This window comes from Cottoperca gobio, unplaced genomic scaffold, assembly GCF_900634415.1.
Source record: "Cottoperca gobio unplaced genomic scaffold, fCotGob3.1 fCotGob3_257arrow_ctg1, whole genome shotgun sequence".
Taxonomy (NCBI): Eukaryota; Metazoa; Chordata; class Actinopteri; order Perciformes; family Bovichtidae; genus Cottoperca; species Cottoperca gobio.
In genome coordinates this window covers 1-23,328 of record NW_021166877.1, presented here as the reverse complement: position 1 = coordinate 23,328, position 23,328 = coordinate 1, and the positions used below count along the sequence as shown (strand labels likewise).

The following is a 23,328-nucleotide window of genomic DNA, read 5'->3' as shown; positions in this document are numbered from 1 at the left end:
AGAATCGGAGCAACGGGGGCGGTATTACAGTCACTTTACCGCACCGTTGTGACCAAAAGAGAGCTGAGCCAGAAGGCAAAGCTCTCAATATACCGGTCGATCTTCGTTCCTACTCTCACCTATGGTCATGACCGAAAGAACGAGATCACGGGTACAAGCGGCCGAAATGGGTTTTCTCAGACGGGTGGCTGGCGTCTCCCTTAGAGATAGGGTGAGAAGCTCAGCCATCCGTGAGAGACTCGGAGTAGAGCCGCTGCTCCTTTACGTTGAAAGGAGCCAGTTGAGGTGGTTCGGGCATCTAGTAAGGATGCCACCTGGGCGGTGCAGCACGATGTTGGTTATCAATATAATTTTACCAAAAACGATCGTTTGGACCTTTGGCAATGACACAGGAGTGTTTTTTTATTTTATTATTACTATTGATTACAGGATTATTATGAGGCTTCATTGGTGAGTTGGCTCAAAGTTATGATTTTAATTGCTATTTTGAGGAGCTGATTGTACCTACTGTTGTGATTTTGATCTCAAACTCTAAATAGATGAGATTCTAAGATTTCTAAAAAAAATGTGGCATGGGTACGACATCCAGCATGGTGCACTGTAAACAATACATGGCGAAATAAAACTCCTGCTGGACCCGCGGGCCGTCCACACGGTAAGAGGTTAACTAACCAAAGCCGGAAATACAAAAAGCTAACAAGTAAAACAAGAGAGGGCGCATGCTATAACAATACAAAAGGTAAAAAGTAAACTGCATTTATTTGAGATCTCAAAGGCACCAGTCCTACAGAGCACTGGCGTAGTATGTAGGAGGGCACAGATTGGAAGAGAACACACAGACATTTTATACACACTTGTTCCCTTGACTCTAGTGACTGAGTGATAAACACAGCAGGGGACAGGGGACAAACTGCTGATGACCTATAGAACAATAAAACATCAGTCAATAGGTGATTGATCAGCACATCTGTTATTTACTGTAAACAAGCAATAAACCAAAGATGATCTCTCTGTTAGATTAGTTCCTTTTGATGTTTGTAAGGTCATTCCCTCCAATCTGATGAACCCAGTCCTGGGAAACTCAATCCTTTTATCTTTGGGTATATATATGCATAGACATTTGTTTCTTGGAGCAACATAGTATCCTGACCGTCTCTTTGATAACAGTTATTGTGCTGCCTATTTCTATATTTATAGAGTTGGGACATGTTTTTTGGCTCAGAGTGAGCGCTCCTTAGTTTGTTGGTTTGCTGTGGGCGTGTCAGAGTGAGCAGCTTTCTGTTTTGCGAGGATCTTTGTTTACGGAGCTAGATCAACACGTGGAGCAGAGACGTCAAAAAAACTGTTTAGAAATGGTACACTAAACCAAATGGCACACCCAAGATTCTTTCTCAGAGAGTTAATCAGTATGTAAATCTAATGAGAGGACCATATGTGTCCTGTCTTACAATGCCTCCCCCATTATAACAAGAAAAGGCAGTTGACCCTGGCTTTATAAGGGAACTTGTAAAGTTGTGCAAATTAATGAAGAAAGAGAAGAGAAGAGAAATAGGCAGATCATCACTTGTAACATTATTAGAACATTATTTAAACAGTAGACATTTAAATTGCTATTACAGAGGATTAAATCAACAATCACAAAGGAACAAACACACAGACAGGATACGAGGGGAGTGAACCTTTACAAAATAAAGCAGGAAACAGAAAGTACAACCTGATTGTGACAGCTCCCAAGTATACTTTATACCTTTTTGAATTTCAGCTATATATAATATATATATGTATAATATATCTAATAAATATGATTAATATATATATATATGTATAATATATATGTATAATATATATATATTATATAATATACAACATCCAGACTAAGAATGGTTCAAAAACGACTTCATGAAAGAAAGGGAAAGGAAAGGAGAGACCCTGCCCGGAGGAAGCCCGGGGCCCCCGTCCGGAGCCAGGCCCAGAGGGAGGGCCTGACAGCGAGCGCCTGGTGGCTGGGTTTGCCACGGAGCCCAGTCGGGCACAGCCCGAAGAAGCTACATGGTGCCTCCCATCCATCCATCCTGTGGGCCCACCACTCATGGGAAAAACCGCTGGGGTCGGGTGCGCTGTCACACGGGTGGCAGTGATGGTCAGGGACCTCAACGGACCAGACCCGGGCAGCAGAGGCTGGCTCTGGGGATGTGGAACGTCACCTCTCTGTGGGGGAAGGAGCTGGAACTAGTGTGGGAGGTGGATCGCTACCAGTTGGATCTGGTGGGGCTTACCTCCACGCACAGTCTTGGCTCTGGAACCATACTCCTGGTTAGGGGTTGGACTCTATTCTTCTCCGGAATTTCCCGAAGGTGTGAGGCATCGGGCTGGGTGGGGATACTCACTAGCCCCCGGCTTAGCGTCGCTACGTTGGAGTTTACCCCGGTGGATGAGTGGGTCGCCTCCCTACGCCTTCGGGTTATGGGGGGGAAAACTCTGACTGTTGTTTGTGCCTATGCCCCAAACTGCAGTTCAGAGTATTCGGCCTTCTTGGAGACCCTGAATGGAGCCCTGCAGGGGGCTCCAGTAGGGGACTCCGTAGTCTTGCTGGGAGACTTCAACGCACATGTGGGAAACGATGGAGACACCTGGAGAGGCGTGATTGGGAGGAAGGGCCTCCCTGATCTAAACCCGAACGGTCGTTTGTTGTTGGACTTCTGTGCTAGTCATGGAATGGCCATAACAAACACCATGTTCGAACATAAGGATGCTCATAAGTGCACGTGGTACCAGAGCACCCTAGGCCAAAGGTCAATTTTGTAATCGTATCATCTGATCTGAGGCCGCATGTTTTGGACACTCGGGTGAAGAGAGGGGCGGAGCTGTCAACTGATCACCATCTGGTGGTGAGTTGGATCAAGGGGTGGGGGAAGACTCTGGACAGACCTGGTAAACCCAAATGGGTAGGTCGGGTGAACTGGGAACGTCTGGAGGAAGCCCCTGTCCTGAGGATCTTTAACTCACACCTCCAGCGGAGCTTTTCAGACATCCCTGTGGAGGTTGGGGGCATTGAACCTGAGTGGGCGATGTTCAAAACCTCTATTGCTGAAGCTGCGGTGATGAGCTGTGGTCTCAAGGTCTTAGGTGCCTCAAGGGGCGGTAACCCTCGAACACTGTGGTGGACCCCGGTGGCCACTAGACAGGTCAATTTATGACAAACAACCACCTGACCCACAACAAATTGCAACAAAAGGTTTCTCAGTGGTTTTCATTCCTACTGGATATACTGATCAACAGAAAAAAAGTCTACCAAAATCAGACCTCCGGAAATGGGTTAAAACTCGGTCATTTCCAAGACCGGGCTTCAAAATCACTAAAACAGCTATAACTTTAATAATTGTGATAGAAACATAATTATTGGTTCTAGTCCATGGTTTTAAGGGGTGGGCAATCCACTGGTGTCATTTAATTTCAGATCTGGGCAGTATTTAACCTGAAATCCAAGATGGCGTCAAAAAATTAGGGGCGTAAAATCAATAAATTGCCCATATATTATATATATACATATATATACAATGATCTTTGAATGTGAAACTTCATCTGTAATGTTATGTATTACATGTTATGTCAGGTATATCGACCTGTCTACACAGCTGAGTGGACAGCATGGCCTACTATCACACTGTCAGTTTTATTTGTTTTGTTAATCAGAAATACTATTATGGAATGATTTTTAAGAGTAGGTTTATGTGTGACCATAGAAATAGTTATCTAATAACAAAATCCCAATTCAGACAACGGAGAATAAAATGCCACGGCACAGTACAGAAAAAGTAGCTATTGTGACTGAATAGCGCTAGCATGTCTGTCTAGTGTGTTAGTGGATAGCTTGCTAGCTACAGCAGTTTACTAACTAGTTCTTCAAGTAGCCACTAAAGTCACTCTAGAATCAAATATTTACAAGATACACAGATTAATTTGGTGAGACCAGGACTGAACCGCTGCATACAAACAGATCCATCTCTATGACTGAGACATCCACTGATGCAGTTGAAAGCTACGGAAAAGCTAGTTAACCACACCTTGAGTTGGAATTGTTTTATCACAGAGAGAAATATAATTGTATTTATTTAAAAGTCAGATCATTTCTTAACTCACTAGAGCTCCTCCATAGTTTTTCTTTTTTTTATGTTGGAGTATTTGCAAAGAGCTCACTGCTTCAGTTTAGATCAACATTGATATTTTTATCACATTTTGATGTCTTCCCTGTATGCACTTCATAACTGATATAAGCAAGAACTGTAGTGGCATCTTGCACTTTCCAAAAATGTATTATGTTCATAAAATTAAAAAAGTTAATCTCAACAAATCTTTAATTGTTTCTGGAAAAGCTCAATAGCAAATATGTAATAGACAGTATTACTGTTCTCTAAGCACCGTTGTGGCTAAGTGCATCATCAACTTCTGTAACTGGGCACAACATCAGGTCCATGTCAAACATGTTGCATCAGTGAGACTCCACTGTTTCCACTGAGGTATAAATAGCAACTGTGCTCAGAGGATTAGTGGGAGAGAGCAACAGCCTCTCACCTGGACCAACATGAGACACACACACACACACACACACACACACACTGTTGTAGAAAGTTTGTATAGAGATGTTTAATTAAGTCAGAGGCCTCTGTTCACATTGGTGTGTACATATGGCAGTGGAGTTAATAAATAATAGCAAAATCTGAAATAATTCAGAGATATTTTCATGGTCTCTAATTACATTACATTATAGGTCATTTAGCAGACGCTCTTATCCAGAGCGACTTCCTGTGACCTATCAACAATTTGGGGTTAAGTACCTTGCTCAGGGTCACAAGGTGGCCACCTTGGTACAGAGCTTTTTAGCCTCTGTCCTCCATTGTTTTTTGGATTTCTGCAAGCAGACACACATAGTTAGAGACATTTAGCAGCTACAGACACATATACTTCCCTCAGGAGTTGATGGAGACCAAAAACAGAGCGAAAAGAGAGATTACATTCTTAATTCTACTAAATTAGTTCAAACTAAACTAAACCCCACAATAAATAAGCTATTTAACAAAACAATTAACAATTACAGACCTTAGATATTTCCTAACATCAAAGATAAATTATAATCTATTTAAACCATTCAATTAATGCCTTGGATTACAAAATCATCCTTTATAGGGTACTTTCTATTAGGAAGTGGTTGTCCCAAACCAAACCCATTTAAAAGAAAATGTTTTCACTGCTGTTGTTTAAAAGATCTTCTTTTAAACCTGCCTCCTTGAAGGATTCATTTAGGATTCAATTTAGTCCTAGTGTAGCTCTAATCCTCCCCCTTGCAACCAGTTTAGTTTAATCCAGAACAAGCTAAATCTAGGACTATTTTAAGATGAGTCTGTACAGGTCGTTTAGAGTTACAACAGCTTAAACAGGCATTTTAGTCTGGGACTAGGTTTAAACTCTGTCTGTGAAACCACCCCATAGTTGTTTCAGGGTTTCAGGTTTTATTTCAATACTATTTCTCCAATAGCTTGTTTGCCAAAATTATCTTAGACAACACAGACCAACAGTTTGACATAAAGTGCCATTTCAAATCTGGCATAACATCTTTCATTGCACAATAAACAATATGTTTAAAAGTTGTGTCTTTGACACCATCTGTAAAGCCTCCGTTAACCCCTGTCATCTACCACCTGCAGTCCATTGCAATACATTTCCTGATGGAGTTGTTAATGTGTCTCAGGTAGACCGACTCATTCTGCATCTGAATGCCTGATCAAGATGTATGACGAGACGGGTCACTCACTTTAGCATTTGCGGCGGTGCAGCATAGCTGCTAAGTGCTTTGCATTGAGGTGATATTTCAGACTTGAAGTGCTCCGATGGTTCGAACATTCTTTGCAACAGGAATCACACAGAACGGAGCATCAACAGTTACATCCGGGAGTTTGTTCATGTAAACTTTCCATTCACTGGGCCAAGTAACGTTTTCTCATCCGCTTCATCATGTTGACGAGGCTGACGTAAAGAGTCAAGGGGCGCGATTAATCTGCGTTAATCTTTATGTCATTAATTAATTGAAATGAACGCGGTAATTCGACAGCCCTAATTCTTTTATAAAAAATAAATAAATTGCAGCCCCCCATCCCACACAAGTCGGACAGCACCCCCCTCTCGCACAGCACTCCGACAGCACCCCCCCCCTCAACTGGAACTTTTCATCAGGAAACGGGTGATTTGTGTGGCATCAGTGAAGCAACTGTTTGTAGAATAGTTCACAAAGTCTGCAAGGCCATTTGCGAATTGAGGAGTATTTATATAAAGTTCCCTGATGCTGCTGCCCAAGCCAACAATAAAGTGCAATTCTATGAATATGGCCACTTCCCAGGAGTGACTGGCTGCATAGATGGATGCCATGTTCCCATCAAGTGTCCATCAACTCCTGATGCTGAGGAGTACAGGAACCGTACAAACTGGTTTTCCATCAATGTCCAGGTTGTATGCAATCCTAATTTAGAGTTTTATTTCATTTTTTGCTCATGAAAGTCTCTGGCTAACTTTTCATGCATGGTCATCTTCTCTCTGGGATGCTACAGCTGATGTGGATGGCACACACTCACTGTGCCCTGGCTCTTCCAGCCTGTTCAGATTCCTTTCCTCTGGGAATAGAACGCCATTAGAAACACAAATATAACCATATGGTCCACAGTCATTATTGAAGCCAAAATGATAAGTTTAAACATTTATTTGATTTTGATTAATTATGTATAAAAACAATCAAATATAGGAAATAGGAATAGGCAGAATATGGTGTTGATTGTTTATTATCGGCACGTGTGGTGCACACCCCTTTTTTGACCATCAGCTTATTGATCGTATCAGCTGGTGTATATAACAGGGAGTTGTCATTAAGACAGCGTCTTTTTTGGTTTGGTTATACGTTTTTTTGACAGCTGTGTTACACTGAGAAAAAGAAGATTTAAGTTGTTTTGTTTTATTGTAAGTTCACCCCATCCCTGCTTCACCCAGTAAGAATGACTCTTTGTTTGTAAAAGGAAGAAAAACATAATATGATGGAGTCTGAATGAGAAAGAAAATTAAAAGTGACAAAAACAAAGAATGCAGTGAACTCTGTATGATGTTTGAGCGCGTCAACCAAGACGCATTCCAGAAAGGACAGGAAGGAGCAAATACGAGGAAAGAAAAGTTGCTCCAATATTCATACTCGTATAATACCAAATACCTATGTAAATGTATGTACAGTAGTATTATGTTCAGTGGTGTGTGTGCGTGCCACTGTGCTTCACAGATCAGCAACATGAAAGCTGTGGAAAAAGATAGACTGACGGGACTATAATTACCTGACAACGAAACTAATTAACTTTCAGTGGTGTATTTACCTTTTGTGCTCAGGTCTTCATCTGAACTTTCTACATGGTCATCGTCTGGTATACCACCCAGAGGTCGCTGGTGCTCTATAATTCCACACTGAATTCATTAGTTTCGTTTGTTTCTGGTGGTCCTCCACCAGTCTTAAGTCGCTCTCAAGCTTTTTAAAGCCAGTTTAAGGTTCTTCCACAGAGTCTATAAAGGCAGATATAATTCTACATAGGATTTTGGAAAATATAAATTTGAGAGATATGAAATAATTATAGTATGGTTTTTACTTTCTATAATTGGATGGTTGGACACAATTTGCTTTAGTAGCGTTTATTTATATTCACAAAAGTTTTTGGAACATATTCTTTTTGCATCCGTCATACTTCTATCTCTAAATCCACATCAGAATTGGTGTTATTGAATCCATTCCGGGTTTTCATGAGCACCATTACACCAACAGCATGTGCCCATACTTAACCTAATGAGGCTTAACCAAGGTGTTCTCCTTTAGTCATGCTTACCTTACTCCAAGACTTTATAGTCTGTGACTAACTAAGCCAGGGGTGGGGAACCTCCGGGCCGCACACGGCCCGCGAGACCATTTGATCCGGCCCTCGAGACCATTTGATCCGGCCCTCGAGACCATTTGATCCGGCCCTCGAGGTAATTCATAAAACGCACGCAAAAAAAATCCACCATCAAAAAAAACTAGACGCCAATATTTTAAACGGGCGACTGACTGTTTTTCCTGGCCAAGGTCAGGGTCCTTGAAGTAAAAGGCCAGTGGGTCTAGTTTGTGCGGACGCACTTGCGATATATTGCTGCATGAAACTTGCCGAACTGCATGAGCTGAAAGGATGAGTGCGTTTGTATAAAGTTAACGCTCTTTGGCGGAGTTTGGTCCAACAAGCAGCTCTCTGCAGAGCGGAACATACAAACATGAAAAGATAGATAGGTAGACCACCACACCAAGAACAGACTATTCCACCACTGCTGTGCAATTATCACTGCCATGTGCAATACTCACTTTATTTTCTATCAACCACTTGGTACTTATATTATTTTGAGTGTTCACTCACTCACTCACTCACTCAATACTTCTGAAGGGAACCAGCTGCTCGTCCACCATCACCTCGGGCCCTGGGTTGTAGAGGTCGGGCAGCCGGTCTACCTATGTCCCAGATCTCTCTCATAGCCGCCAGTTTGTCCGTGACATGTCTCGCAGGTCTCGACTCACGGTCGTCGAACCGTATCAGTCTCGAGTAGGTGTGAAACACTTTGAGCGGCATCGTGGCTCGGAAGATCGCCCTTCCGCTCTCCGCGTCCCATAGACTAGCCGCGGCCTCGCCTCGGGACCTGTAGATGCCCGCTAGGATCAACAGCCCTGTGTAGGCGCGCAGCTCGGTCACGGTCATCTGTCTCCAGCCGTTTCCGTATTTCCAAACCCCTGCCAGGTTTGTCTCCATTGCCGGTGTGACAAACATGTGGAAGGCGGAGATGATGTTGCGCGCGTTCGACACCGCGTACGCCGTGGGCCGAGGTGCCATTGCGCCGGGCACGCGACACCGTTCCTCTCTCAACGTCGTCCGGTCACAGCGGGGTGCCTTGGGCTCGAACAAGCGGAGGGCTGGGAAGGCGAGAAAGGCAGGGTCATTGTGACCCGCGAGGACGACGGGAGGGCTGGGGATGGTGAGGAAGGCGAAAAAGGCATGGTCATTGTGACCCGCGAGGACAACGGGAGGGCTGGGGATGGTGAGGAAGGCGAGAAAGGCAGGGTCATTGTGGCGACCACAGTGGGAAGCCTCGGGCTCGAACTAGCGGAGGGCTGGGGAAGGCGAGAAAGGCCAACGGGAGGGTTAAGCAATACATTTAGGGGATATTACACAACCTTGCAATGGAAATATAGTGGTCACTACTAAAACAGTGGGGGTTTTGTAAAAAAATTAACTATTTAGCGTTATCAACTTATGAACTTATTATCAACGTTATGCTAATGATTGGTTAAATATATGTTCAATTTCATCATTCATTAACTCTGAAATCAATATGATAATTTTTATGCATTTTACTAAAAAGTTACATTTAGATTTTGAATCTTAGACATTTATTAAAATCGTAAAAATAATATTTTGAAGAGTTGGAACAGACACAGTTTTGGAAAGAAAACATGAACATTATTAAATGTTTCTAACTCTGACTTTGAAGCAGTTCTGTAGAATGGCCCACACATTCATCAAATGGACACAAACAAGGCTAATACTCTGTGCTGCATGTGAAAATAGGCAACAGCTTGCTTAAGACATATCAACTTTAATAATCATAATAATAAACTTCATTAGTACATGATTTTATAAACAAAACTTTAAATGGTGATGATATGTCTGTTTTGTGTTTGCAGCTTGTTCCAGGGGCACGTTCACTGCAGTGCAGCTGGACCAGCTCCGCTAACATTAGTTACATTAATTGTGATCATTTACTACATTGATACAAAAAATACAATACAATACAAAAATAAAATAAAATAAAAAAACAATTATAAATTAATTACATCAGTGTTTAAATGATTCATTAAAAGGGGTATTCCACTGATTTCATACTACCCTTCCATGCCGTTGGGGGTCCTCTTCATTAGACCCTCCTAGCCTGTCACAACCTCGGACACAGGGAAGGAAGACTCAAATACACGACGCCAGAAACAAATGTAAAGTGTAAAAAAAACAATACTTTACTTAAAAAATCAGATAATCAAACTCAAAACACTCAACAGGAGGATATTCAAGCTTCTCAGAAACATAACACTTCTTGACTCACTGGTTCATTGCACATGATATAACAAGACGAACTGGCACAAGACAAGGGGAGACAGGACTATTTATACAAGAGGTGAGTGGATACAGGTGGAAACAATCAGGGGCGGGGCAGACGCTGACAATGGCGGGAAACCACACGAAGATAGGAAGTAAAGGGATCTGGATTGAGAAACAAGAGGTAGGTACAACATAAAAATGCTCTTATGCATTATCACTCCATGTCCCACAACATCTGTTACTGCTGTGGTGTTTCAGCCTGATCTGACAGTTCACATATATGTTGCTGATGGAGCCAGAAGAGGACGGTTTCGGGGCTGCGGACAACATGTGTTCTATAGGTATGGTATAGGTATACTGAATAGGTATGACATGTAAGCCCCCCCTCTATTCCTTCTGTTTGTTGTGCATTGTGTATGCAGCTGGCTTTAAGTAGCCATCACTGTCTCAGCCCGCAGTGAAATTAAGCATTTCATATATCAAGAAATGACTGAACAAATAACACAGGACACAGGATTAGAATGTGGAAAATGTTTTTTATTTCACTGTGTCTTGAACACATCAATCAGCAACCATGGACAAGGCTGCATTATAGACGAAGCACAATGGGTGTTATATAAAGTTATTATTTTTTCAATAAAAAACATTTAATTATATGCATCAGATGTATTTTCGGAAACTAGAAAATAAAATATATTTTCAAAGGTGTTGTCCACTTCTTATGTCATAGGGAATATTTAATTACTATATTATATTCTATATTTATATTTAGTTTCACTCTTCTGTTAATGTATTAGCACTCAAATAACACACGGCTTTGACTCGGTGTGTTTTCCTCTCAGCCAATCAGCAGCGTGACTCTCCGGCTCCTCTGGAGGCACAGCAGCCTATTAAGATCCACTTAGTGCTACTGACGTCATAAGCTGCTTAGTACAGCAAGTGAATGGAGGTTGTTTACATCAATGTTGGACTAAAAGATATTGCAGACATGTTTTTGTAGAAACTAGAATATACTGACCTGAAGGAATACCCAGGAGTTCTCATAGTGTGGAAGTGAAGTCTGGAGTTTGTGAGAGACCTGAGCAGCCAGGATGGAATGCGGCGGCCAGGTAACTGCTGCGTCATCAGTAGCATACATATAATGTTGTAAAGTGTTGTGGAAAGGAGGCATGAATAGTGTGCTGATGATGGTGGACCAGGTGAATAAGGTAGCTCTGACTACAACATATTTAGTTTTTCATTTCGATTGTATTATAGATTTTCCAAGCCGGACAAACCTAAAAAGAAAAACAGTCTTACAGTACAAGGACATAGCTATCGCACAGACAGACAGACCTGTAGGGGGGGTTCCATTTAACATGTAGTGTAACCACAGGAACACATGCATGCACATGGTCTTACATCAGCACATGCTTTACTCCAACATCTTTTTATTTTAAATACATATTATAAGCTTTACTTTACACAATAGTTGACACCCGGAGGGATATTATGAGTCAACTTATGGCGTTATTTTTACCTCATTATGTCCAATGAACCACGGTTCTGTCTCACCAACAATCAGCTTTGTGCAGCTGTGAGCAGCTCTCACACCTTTGTGCACACACTGCACTGTGAATACCTTTACAGTGGGAAAATAAAGATTCATGAAGCCTAGTAAAAGTATCAAGTAGATTGGCAATGTTAAATTATTGCATTCATTATGCATCCTGATGCATTAATACCAGAATGTCAAGGTGGAGTACTTTAAGTACAGTTGGGTAATTTAATGTAACAGTAACAGTATAACAGTAATACAAGTGGATCGGCATAAATCTCAAAAGTGCAATGTTTCCCTCTGAGATGTAATCGAAAAGTCGGAAGACGGAAATACTGACGTACTAAAGTAACTCAAAATTGTACCTAAGAAAATGAGTTACATTTGACTACTTCTCTTTTATGTGAAGAAGTACGTTTGTGTCGTTCTCCTCTCCAGCAGCACACAGCGAGGTGTTGTATTCACCTACTTTGACCCTCATGGCTCCTTCACTCTCAATCAACAGGCCAATCCCCTCCGCCTGTGTCTGATCATTGGAGCTCACAGGGAATTAGTTTTTTGTTTGTTGGTGAAACAATGGGCCTGTAGGCACAGACAGTTGGAAGTAGTGTAGCCAGTGTAGTTTTTTAGCTCATCATAACTATACCGAGCTGTTGTTTGTTGAAAACTATACTTTTCAAATCTTCCTGTCGCCGCAGATCCACACTGACACTCCTCTCCAAGGATATCATACAAACACACACATGTGCAAAATATTAAAGGAAACATCAGTATATTTACTTCTAGCAGAGCTAAAAGGTCAAACATAATTAATTTGTTTTACTAATTTCAGTATAAGCTTACTGGTGTATAAGTATGCAACAAGCACCCATATTTCGTAGGAACGATAAAGAAAACGAATGATATAAATAAATATAATCAGATACTCAAAATAAAAATGACTATCGCCCCATCACTCATTTGAGACTTCAGAGAAAAATACTTAGGGCATACACACACACACACACACACACACACACACACACACACACACACACACACACACACACACACACACACACACACACACACAAACAAGCTTTGTTGATACAGTACAAATGAAAACATGCATGACAACAGTTTAGTGAAGCTCAAATTTACACACATCAAAAGTGCAGCTGCGGTGTCCTTCTGTCCCAGTGTTCACCTAATGTTGGCACTAATGTAATACATCGTAATATGTTCCCCTACGTTGTCCTTCTTCCTGTTGGTTTGAAGGAGCCAGATCAATGCGCACACATAGTGTGGCTTTATAACTTTCAACACTTTTCAAAGCAAGCCTGCTGCATGTCTTTTGGAGGTGTTTGATTCCATAGACCAAACTATAGGAAAGTGTGACTTTTATCTATGTTTCTCCGGTACAATGACAGGTGACCCCCCGGCTGCTGATGGCTGTGGGCACAGCTGTGATTGGCTCCCTACAGTTTGGCTACAACACTGGTGTCATCAATGCTCCTCAGAATGTGAGTATGTCGTTGTGTGAGAGACGAGTGACAAGTGAGGAGGAAAAAGGACTGCAGGAAAGATATAAAGAAATGTGCACTGGTGTTGCCGTTGACCCTGTGTTAACCTACATATGACAAATAAAATTTGAACTTGAACTTGGAAGGTATTTTAGTTAAAACTGAATACATGTGGTACATTCAATGCCTGCACCACCAGCATGTATTCAGAGAACTGAATTAGTTCATCTTGACTGAAAAGATTCCTCTCAAACTTTGGATTTCACTGTTGAAATGTAAAGATGCATGAGCAACACTCCTGGAGAGCTTAAAATCCTAGAAGTGCTTCTGCTTAGTAAACAAAAGTGCACCACAGGTTTGGTTTCAGAACAAAAACAAAACAAACACACCAAAAGCAACCCTATAATTTCTTCAATTTAAATAAAGTTATATAAGCAATTTATTACCAGGCTTTCAATATATGTAAGTATACCAGCAACCACTGTCTTTAACTGTATCATTTAAATTATTCATATTATATATATGAGAATTATATGAAATAAAAACAGCTAATGCATTTTACGGGAACATGCACATAACTTAAGGCTCTTTCATGAGCTCTGAGAAGGCTTCCTTCAAAGCTGCATTCAGTCCCAACAACCTCCACCACAAAGAAGGGCGGTAAAATGCAGCTAAAGGTAAAATAACTGAGACTCAGAGAAGCATTTTGTAGAGATTCTGCCATCAGTGGACACAGGAGCACATATTCACTCTACATGGTTTCTTCATTTAGTGTGCAGCCGCAGACACTTTTCAATTATGTCAAACGCAAACTTTATTTAGTTAGTATGTAGTTCATCTCACACACAGATTCTTGTTTAGTTGCATGTCTTTTGCCTCTGGAGATGGTCTGACAGATATCAGAACCGACAGGGAGCAGGTTAATGAGATAATGCAGCACTTGGTTGGAAGCATTAAGGATTAAGGAGCTCAAGTTTACCAGGCAAGTTAAAGATGTTGTACTTGAAGATGGACTTCTGCCTAAACTCATGGGACCTCTTTAGTAACTATCAACATCACTAATATGTGATGACCCAATGTGGAAAAATCCCAAACAAAGTAGAATCTTGAAGAATAGTATGCTTCCTGTCCAATCCAGGCTCCTATGCATTTTGACATCAGTGTTTGGGTAAGGCTTCATTGTTCCAGGAAAAATAGCTATTAAAAGTGGGAAATGTATATTCAAGCTCATAGGTCAGGAAATTAACAGGAATAATGTTGTTTGGCAAATTAGCGTGCTAGCATTAGAAAATTAGCACTATGTTAGTACTTACTGTATTACTTGGCCTAAGTATTGGACAGTTAAACATTTGACCTGCAAGTGGTAAAAGGAGGATCAAAGTTAGAAGGGTGCATCCCCTGGGAACCATGAATGTCTGGACCAAATGTCACGGCAATCCATCCAATAGATGATGAGATATTTCATCTATGTGAACAAAATATCCACCTGATGATGGTGCTACAGCGAAAGTCACTGAAGTCACTGTTGAACTAGCTTGGACTGAAGTGGTGGACATCTGTTCTATTTACACATTGAGTCCACTGTGTGTTATTTGGTCTAGATCATTGAGAGCTTCTACAATGAGACGTGGAGCAGCAGGTTTTCAGAACCCATCTCTCAGACCACTCTCACAGCTCTGTGGTCGCTCTCTGTGGCCATCTTCTCTGTGGGAGGAATGTTCGGGTCCTTCTCCGTCGGCCTCTTTGTCAACCGCTTTGGCAGGTAATACTCTTCCTATGGCCAGAATCCTCATTAATCACACCTTTCCTCTATAAAGACCATTAATGATTACTCTTATTGTCTCTAAAGGAAGAACTCCATGCTCATGGCCAATGTGCTTGCCTTTGTTGCTGCTGCGTTTATGGGCTTATCCAAGCTGGCTTCTTCCTTTGAGATGCTCATCATTGGACGTTTCATAGTGGGTCTCTACTGTGGCCTCTGCACCGGCTTTGTGCCCTTGTATGTTGAGGAAATCTCCCCCACATCTATCCGTGGAGCATTAGGAACTCTGCATCAACTTGGTGTAGTGATCGGCATTCTAATGGCACAGGTGAGATCCTTAACTATTCAACCATGACTGCCCTCTTCAGTAGCTTTAGAATGAGAAACAGAAATCTCCATGTATTGCAATAGTATCACTATTTAAAGCTTCACACTGACGATGCACATGGACTCCAGATGGAGATACCAGCTTAAAAAGTTGCAACCCCACACAGAAAAGTCACAGATAATTCCTCCGCCCTTTTCACACAAGGTATAGTGGTTAACAACAGGAGTAATTCATCAACCCGTCACAACCAAAAATATCAATTCATAATCTAGAAATTTGGAGACCTCAGTGTCTCGAAGATTCACCATCATTGCGGTAAGACACCTTTGTTAACAGGCTACCAGGTAACAAGCTACCTCAGTGAGTCCACAAGTTTTCTTGCGTCAGAGAAAAGAGAAATCTGTACATCCATGCAGAATATTCAGCATGAGAGAGGCGACTGAATGTAGAGGAGAACATCGGTACACTAAGATCCGGTATGGACAAGGCTTTACAACAGCTAAATGGATACTGAGACATTGGTGGAGAAGTGTCCGTATACCCCCGTATGAAGAATATATGAGAAGGCTGCTTGAACATGCTTCCTGTTCACTGCCAGCCTGTCTGTACAACCAATGGAAAATATGTCAGCGTGTATTGTTGTTTAATTTCTCTTTCATTGCTTTCTACTTATTATATTAAGTATTATCCCTTTATTGTACACGTGTACAAAACAATGGAACAAGACGAGGATCACTAAACAGGAGACCTATTATACATACGTGTATAGGTCTCCTGTTTAGTGATCCTCGTCTTGTTCCATTGTTAGAACTTTCAATGAAAAAATATTCACACTTAGTTATGTATTCAAATATAGCGAGACTTAAAGAAACGTCTTCATGCCTTTGTCTTTAGTAGACTTGATTATTGCAACGGAGTCTCTGTAAAAAATCCACCAGACAACTGCAGCTTATTGAGAACACTGTGGCCCAAGTCCTTACTGAAGAGCAGAACGCATCACCTACAAAGTGTTGGATGGTTAGTGAGCCACCCACAGCTCTAACATCCTCTGGGACCGCTTTGCTCCCCAGGGTGAGAGCCAAACATGCATAAGCAGCTTTCAGTGTCCATGTACCGCTGATTTGGAACAAACTTCCCGAACACCGGACTTCTGCCACTGCTGAGGTCCTATAAAGATAGTGCATTCTAGTACCACTAAAACTCTGGGATGTTGACTAGAATGCACCATGTTTATATGCACAGACTAATCATTAGTCATAATGTGATTACGGTATTAATGTGAGTAGGGCGGAGCCACTACATTGTTATTATGCCAATGTGATCATGCCAACTGACAGTCATGTAAACTCATCAATCCACACACACAGCAGTCTCTTGTGCACAGTAACACACTCCACATGTGACTCACACATTCTCTAACAGAGTCTCCACACACACACACACACACACACACACACACACACACACACACACACACACACACACACACACACACACACACACACACACACACACAGTAGTGTGTGTATATAAATGTAACAACATACAAATGTGTTTTTGATAAAAATTAGTATATTACATTTATTTAAAATAAATATTTGTGTGTGCATGAGAAATATATTTGTGAACCTTGTTTTCATAGGAGGAAACAATAACTATTTTTGTGTAGAGAGTCGTTTAAATATAAATCATAAAAACATTTGAGTTATGGCAATACTCAATGTACTGCATAGTGTTGTGAGCAGTGCGTTGTGAGCAGTGTGTTGTGAGCAGTGCGTTGTGAACAGTGTGTTGTAAACAGTGTGTTGTAGACAGTGTGTTGTAAACAGTGTGTTGTGCGTGCAGATCTTTGGGACTGAGTCCGTGATGGGGAACGCCTCCCTGTGGCCCCTCCTGTTGGCTTTCACTCTGCTGCCGGCTGTGCTGCAGTGTGTCCTACTGCCCCTTTGCCCGGAGAGCCCCCGCTACCTCCTCATCAATTGCAACGAGGAGAGTAAAGCCCGCAGCAGTAAGACACAGACACACACACACACACACACACACGCACACACACACACACACACGCACGCACGCACGCACACGCACACACACACACACACATTACACACATTTAAAAAAACACACAACTAACGCAAATTACTTATCTCTACTTACCTCTTAGTATAGTGGAATAAGCTTAGTAATACTGCATCTTTTAAACCACACAAATTATGCCAAGCCCACCTGGCAACCTCCCTCTGACCTTAGATGTAACTTGAACTCAGTACTGTCTTCCAGTCTTGGTAAAGCTGCGGGGGACTGATGAGGTGAGTGAGGACATGCAGGAGATGAAGGAGGAGGGTCAGCAGATGATGAGAGAGAAGAAGGTGACCATCCCAGAGCTGTTCCGCTCCCCCATGTACCGCCAGCCCATCTTTGTGGCTATCATGCTGCAGCTCTCACAGCAGCTGTCTGGAATCAACGCAGTAAGTCTCATCTGCCAGTCGGTATCATCTAATATATATTACAAGGAAGTACATATGTGATCGTCCTGGAGTAGATTTTTATTCCTCTCTTGGCAGATTTAACTCAGCGCTGCAGCTCCACTGCCCTGTCACCAGCAACATTCAGTGTGGCAGAGTCCAACACTGTCTGTCCTCCCCCCTTTCCATAACCTCTGAGAGTTAACCAGAAGGGCCAACCATTCAGGACACAGGGACCCTCAAAGTTTACCTGTATTGAACTCAGATATCTTCTTCAACAACAAACATAACAGTATGGTTATATGATTACTAGACAGCTCACAGATTATGCACTATTCCAAAACTTTTGGTCCAGATTAATAAATGTACAAGTAAGGTGTTTTGTTTGTTCTTTAAACTTAATTTGAAAACGTGCTCAGAGGCATGCACAGCAACGGAGTATATATATAGTTCATATATAGTGTACAGAAGATACATCCCATCAGGCCTGAAGGCCTTGGGATCCCCCAGAAAGAGGCTTGTGTACACACACACTCACTGCAGCAGATGTGAAGTAACTGTTCCCTGTGTTCTGCCCTTGTGTCTAGGTGTTTTACTACTCCACTAGGATCTTTGAGCGAGCAGGCGTGTCCCAGCCTGTCTACGCCACCATTGGGGCAGGAGTGGTCAACACGGCCTTCACTGTGGTTTCTGTAAGTCACAGAAGCACCAGAACAAGCCTCCGCTGTGTAACTTCCCTTTATAAGATTCTCTCCTCCTGTGCAGTTGTTTGTGGTGGAGCGTGTGGGCAGGAGACCGCTTCACCTCACTGGTTTGATGGGAATGGCAGTTTCAGCAGTTTTTCTAACGGTTGCCATGGCGTTGTTGGTAAGTGTTGTAGATCATCTTAACTTAATCCATTAGGATTTTTAACGAAAGTGACTGATAGCCTCTGTGCTGTGTTTTTAAGGACCAGCTCAAATGGATGTCCTATGTCAGCATTGTGGCCATCTTCAGTTTTGTAGCCTTTTTTGAAATTGGCCCCGGCCCCATACCCTGGTTCATTGTGGCCGAGCTCTTCAGTCAGGGGCCCCGGCCTGCTGCCATTGCAGTTGCTGGTTTCTCAAATTGGTCTGCCAACTTCTTGGTGGGGATGTGCTTCCCGTATGTTGAGGTAAGACAACTTTCATTTCAAATTATATTGTCATTGTACCTTTATCTTCAGTGCAGATACTACCTGTCTTACTACTGACTGCACTACATGTACATACTGTAGCTTGTGTCCACGTTTTGCCTTTGATGTCCTGCAGCAACTCTGTGGTCCATACGTCTTCATCATCTTCACCGTCCTGCTGCTTGGCTTCTTCACCTTCACGTACTTCAAGGTTCCAGAGACGAAGGGCCGCACCTTTGACGAGATCGCAGCAGGCTTCCGGCAGTCCGCTGGTCAGGGTGCTGACAAGTACTCGGCCCCTGAAGAGTTCAACACCCTCAGGGGGGACGACCCCGACCTTTAGGCTGCTGTACGTGCAGACACTCACGGGAGGCAAAGTCTTTACTACTTTACTTACTTATTAATGTTAGGGCCAGTGTGATGTTAGGGCTTCACTCTCCAGACTGTAATAAAGACATGAGGATATCACTTAGTGACTGTGGGCTCAGTCTGTACGAAGGCTGTTCTCAGCACATGCTAATAAAAATGGTTTAAATAAAGAATAATTTGAGGGAGTGAGAGGATGGGTTATGCTGCGTGAGTGGCACGGTTTCTATTTAGTTCTCCCCTCTCCTTTCTTCTGCTCTGTAGGTGTGGGCGCACGTGTGTGTGTCAGCTGCGAAGCCCCGCCCTTTGCAAAACGGAGCGAAGGAGAGAATGTGAATGCGCAAAGTAAACAGTACAAACTGAAACGTGCACATAAATTAGATCAATAGCATAAGCGTTTAGTTTATTTAATAAAAGAGCACCTGTCAATGTGAAAAGTGAGTTGTGAATAAAATAAATATATATTTATTTTTAATTCGAGATAAAAAAGAAAAAGAACTTGAATTTCAGGCAGGGTGCTGGGCTCCGTTGGCAGGGCGCTGCGCCAACGGAGCGCCCCTTATTTTGAAATTCCAATGTTGACAGGTATGGCAGGGAGAACAGGGAGAGGATGGACAGACTCTTCCCTCTGCTGGAGAAACTTGTTGACAAATGAAATGTAAATTAATTGAAATAAATAATATATATAATGATGAATATATTGTGTATTTAATTTACATGAACTATAAATGAAAATTAATGAACACTTAATTGATTTCAAGGTTCAAGGAGGTTTATTTTGTACATATGATTTATTAATTTAGAAAAGGGATTATTTAATTTAGAAAATTACCTATCAATGAATGGAAATGAATGATCGAACAAAGACAATGATTGAATGATTATTATAAACAGAAAAATATTATAAAACAATATAACATTTACAGTATATGGGTGATTCTTCAACTATTGTCATTTTTGTGTCCCTGGCAGAAATAAGAAAAACATTTCCTATTTTTTATTTTTGGGACATTCACTTAACACCAAAAAGAACATATACAAATTAAATCATAGACCAGTCATTATTTTTATTACATAAAAAGTGGCATTTTATGTGTTGTTCTTGCTGTATATCACTTGTCCCTGAGCCTGATTTGTGATATTCAAACCTGCTAAGTTTTGAATTTAATATTGACCTAATATTAATTGTATGTGCAAATGACACATAAATGGCCATTTTAATGAAATGTATCATGTGTTGTAAGATATTAGTATTTCATGTCTTTTTCTATAAAAAGAACACCTGTCCCTTGGGGTCCCTGTCATTTCCATCACACCATGTAAAATGTGAATTTGGTGAGTTTTTAAAAAGTTTTTAAACTTGTGATCACAGCCATAGTCATGTGACAGGAGAGCACATGGCTGCAGCACAAAGACAGCTCCATGAAGGGAAGTGATATAAGATAAAATCAAGTGAAATATTTGGTCAATGGAAAATATGTTTATTGGCTGTCATTTCCAAATAGCTCATACATCCTTTAAATTTAGAAATAATAAGAAAAACAACATTTACTATTGTCTATTTTGTGTTTATTTAATGCTAACTCTAAAGAAGACGTTAAATTAAATGTCAGTGGGGTAGCTGTTAGAGTGAGGTCCAAAAATATATCTGCAATTACTATTCACCGACAAGAGACTACCAAAGAGAATGAATTAGGGACTTTTTTTGTTTTGCGCTAAATAGTAAGTGCAACATTTGCAACTTGCTTGTAGGTTTCAGCACTTTCCAGCAATATTCTGCCATATGATTTTATCTGCTTAAAAGGTTAAAGTTTAGATGATGAAGTGCTTTTTTGTGTCAGGGACAATAAAACTGAACATTGTTTTAAAATGTTTTTGTGAACTGTTATTTCTAACACAAGCAGTCATTTCCGTCACATAATGTCATCCCCAACACATATTTTAATTAAAAATGCATACAAATTGAGATAATCCCATTAAAAATGTTTTGTAGTTTGGAAAATTGTGCAGTTATAAGTACTATTAATTAATATGTTTTTGAAAACACAAGGTATATTAAATCTTTTTTCATTTAAAAAGATTTCATTTTTTGTGGGGTGATGGAAATGATGATTTTTAATAAAATCACAAAAATGGTATATTATTTAAAGAAATTCAGCATAGCCACTATCAGGAAGTTGTAATACACAGGATGTAGAAATATAAACATATTGAAACATTTCTCTAAATACATTACATTTTTTCTAAAAAAAAAAGTTCCAGACCAAAATGGGCTGTAGTTGAAGAATCACCCACATACAGATAAAGTTTGCTGCTGGACTTGGATGGGCTGCCACAATAAAGCCCCTGGTGTCTCCTGATGCATCATCTGGGGTGGTCTCCAGAGTGTGTATGAGATGCCACTCCACCGTATAAAATACATTATGCGCCGGTGATAAAGCATATCTTCAATCAAGATTGAAAATTTAAAAAAGAAAAGTATTATCTCTGGGAAAAAATGCTAAAGCCGTCAACTGCGCTTGATAACTTCTGAGAGTTGCTAGGCGACGGGAGCGGCAAAAGGTAGGGGCGTGAACAGCTGGTGACGTACCAGGAAATCCCCCGTAGACCGGACAGTCTCATTTCGTAGACCGCTCGATTCAGCCTTCGCGGTATACGGAGGACCCGGCCTCTAAAGACCACGAAGGCTGCGTCCCCCGAAGGCTGCAGCCCATATCTGTCAGCCTTCCCGTTTTTCCCGGGATTATCCCGTATTTTTCCTTCTATCCCGCAGTCCTCCCGTTTAAATATTTTCCCGTAATTATCCCGTATTTTTAACTTTTCAAAAATAAAAATAGGCCTAATTTAAAAAAGTGTACATGGTAAAGTGGCCTCTGGTAAAGCAGGTGGCAGTATTATGTTTAACTTTAGCTGAAAAACGTTATTCGCCAGTGTAATAGCAATTTAAATGTCTACTGTTTAAATAATGTTCTAATAATGTTACAAGAGATGATCTGCCTATTTCTCTTTCATGCATTTGCACAACTTTACAAGTTCCCTTATCAAGCCAGGGTCAACTGCCTTTTCTTGTCGTAATGGGGTAGGCATTGTAAGACAGGACACAGATGGTCCTCTCTTTAGATTTACATACTGATTAACTTTCTGAGAAAGAATAACTGTTATCAAGGAGACGGTCAGGATACTATGTTGCTCCAAGAAACAAATGTATATATACCCAAAGATAAAAGGTTTGAGTTTCCCAGGACTGGGTTCATCAGATTGGAGGGAATGACCTTGCAAACATCAAAAGGAACTAATCTAACAGAGATCATCTTTGGTTTATTGCTTGTTTACAGTGAATAACAGATGTGCTGATCAATCACCTATTGACTGATGTTTTATTGTTCTATAGGTCATCAGCAGTTTGTCCCCTGTCCCCTGCTGTGTTTATCACTCAGTCACTAAAAAGTCAAGGAAACAAGTGTGTATAAATTCTCTATGTATCCTCATTCAATCTGTGCTCTCCTACAGACTACACCAGTGCTCTGTAGGACTGGTGCCTTTGAGACCTCAAATAAATGCACAAAGACGACTCTGTCTCTATCACCATTTATTTGACTTTATATACATCTCTCCAGAGTAAAGCAGGAAAACTTCAACAACACCAGTAAACACACAGAAGAAGTAAACAGGAACAATAACAAAGAAGACAAAAAATATGGATGAGTCACAGTGAACAGGAGATGGATGGAGAAGCAGTTGTACCTTCCGAAAAAGTTAAAACGTTATGCAAGTACCTGCCAAATGGGAGAAGACCTTCCCTTATTTAATAAAAAGCAGAGTTGGGCAAACTCATGCTTTTTGTAAAGTGTGCCATTCAGATTTTAGCATTGCACACGGCGGAATAAGCGATGTTAGTCAGCATGAAAATTCGTCCAAGCACAAGCACGCCAAGAGGCACAAAAACATACACTATCAATGACTTTTGTGACAAAAACTGTTTGAGGCAAACCAAGTGACCAAAGCTGAGGGAAAGATGTCAATGCTTT

At 41.2% G+C, this 23,328-nt stretch overlaps 1 protein-coding gene across 2 annotated transcripts; it reads left to right on the top strand.

The window, feature by feature from the left end:
• Positions 1 to 4,977: 4,977 nt before the first annotated feature.
• Positions 4,978 to 19,277, top strand: LOC115005111 (solute carrier family 2, facilitated glucose transporter member 1-like). Of its 2 annotated transcripts, none has more exons than XM_029426918.1 (10): positions 4,978 to 4,995; positions 13,137 to 13,229; positions 14,831 to 14,991; positions 15,079 to 15,319; positions 17,165 to 17,327; positions 17,597 to 17,784; positions 18,369 to 18,473; positions 18,547 to 18,648; positions 18,731 to 18,934; positions 19,071 to 19,277. In XM_029426918.1, the coding sequence occupies exons 1-10, from the start codon at positions 4,978 to 4,980 to the stop codon at positions 19,275 to 19,277; spliced, it is 1,482 nt and encodes a 493-aa protein (XP_029282778.1). The 2 variants fall into 2 exon arrangements, with proteins under 2 accessions (XP_029282778.1, XP_029282777.1); XM_029426917.1 differs by lacking the exon at positions 4,978 to 4,995 and adding an exon at positions 11,282 to 11,299.
• Positions 19,278 to 23,328: the final 4,051 nt, after the last annotated feature.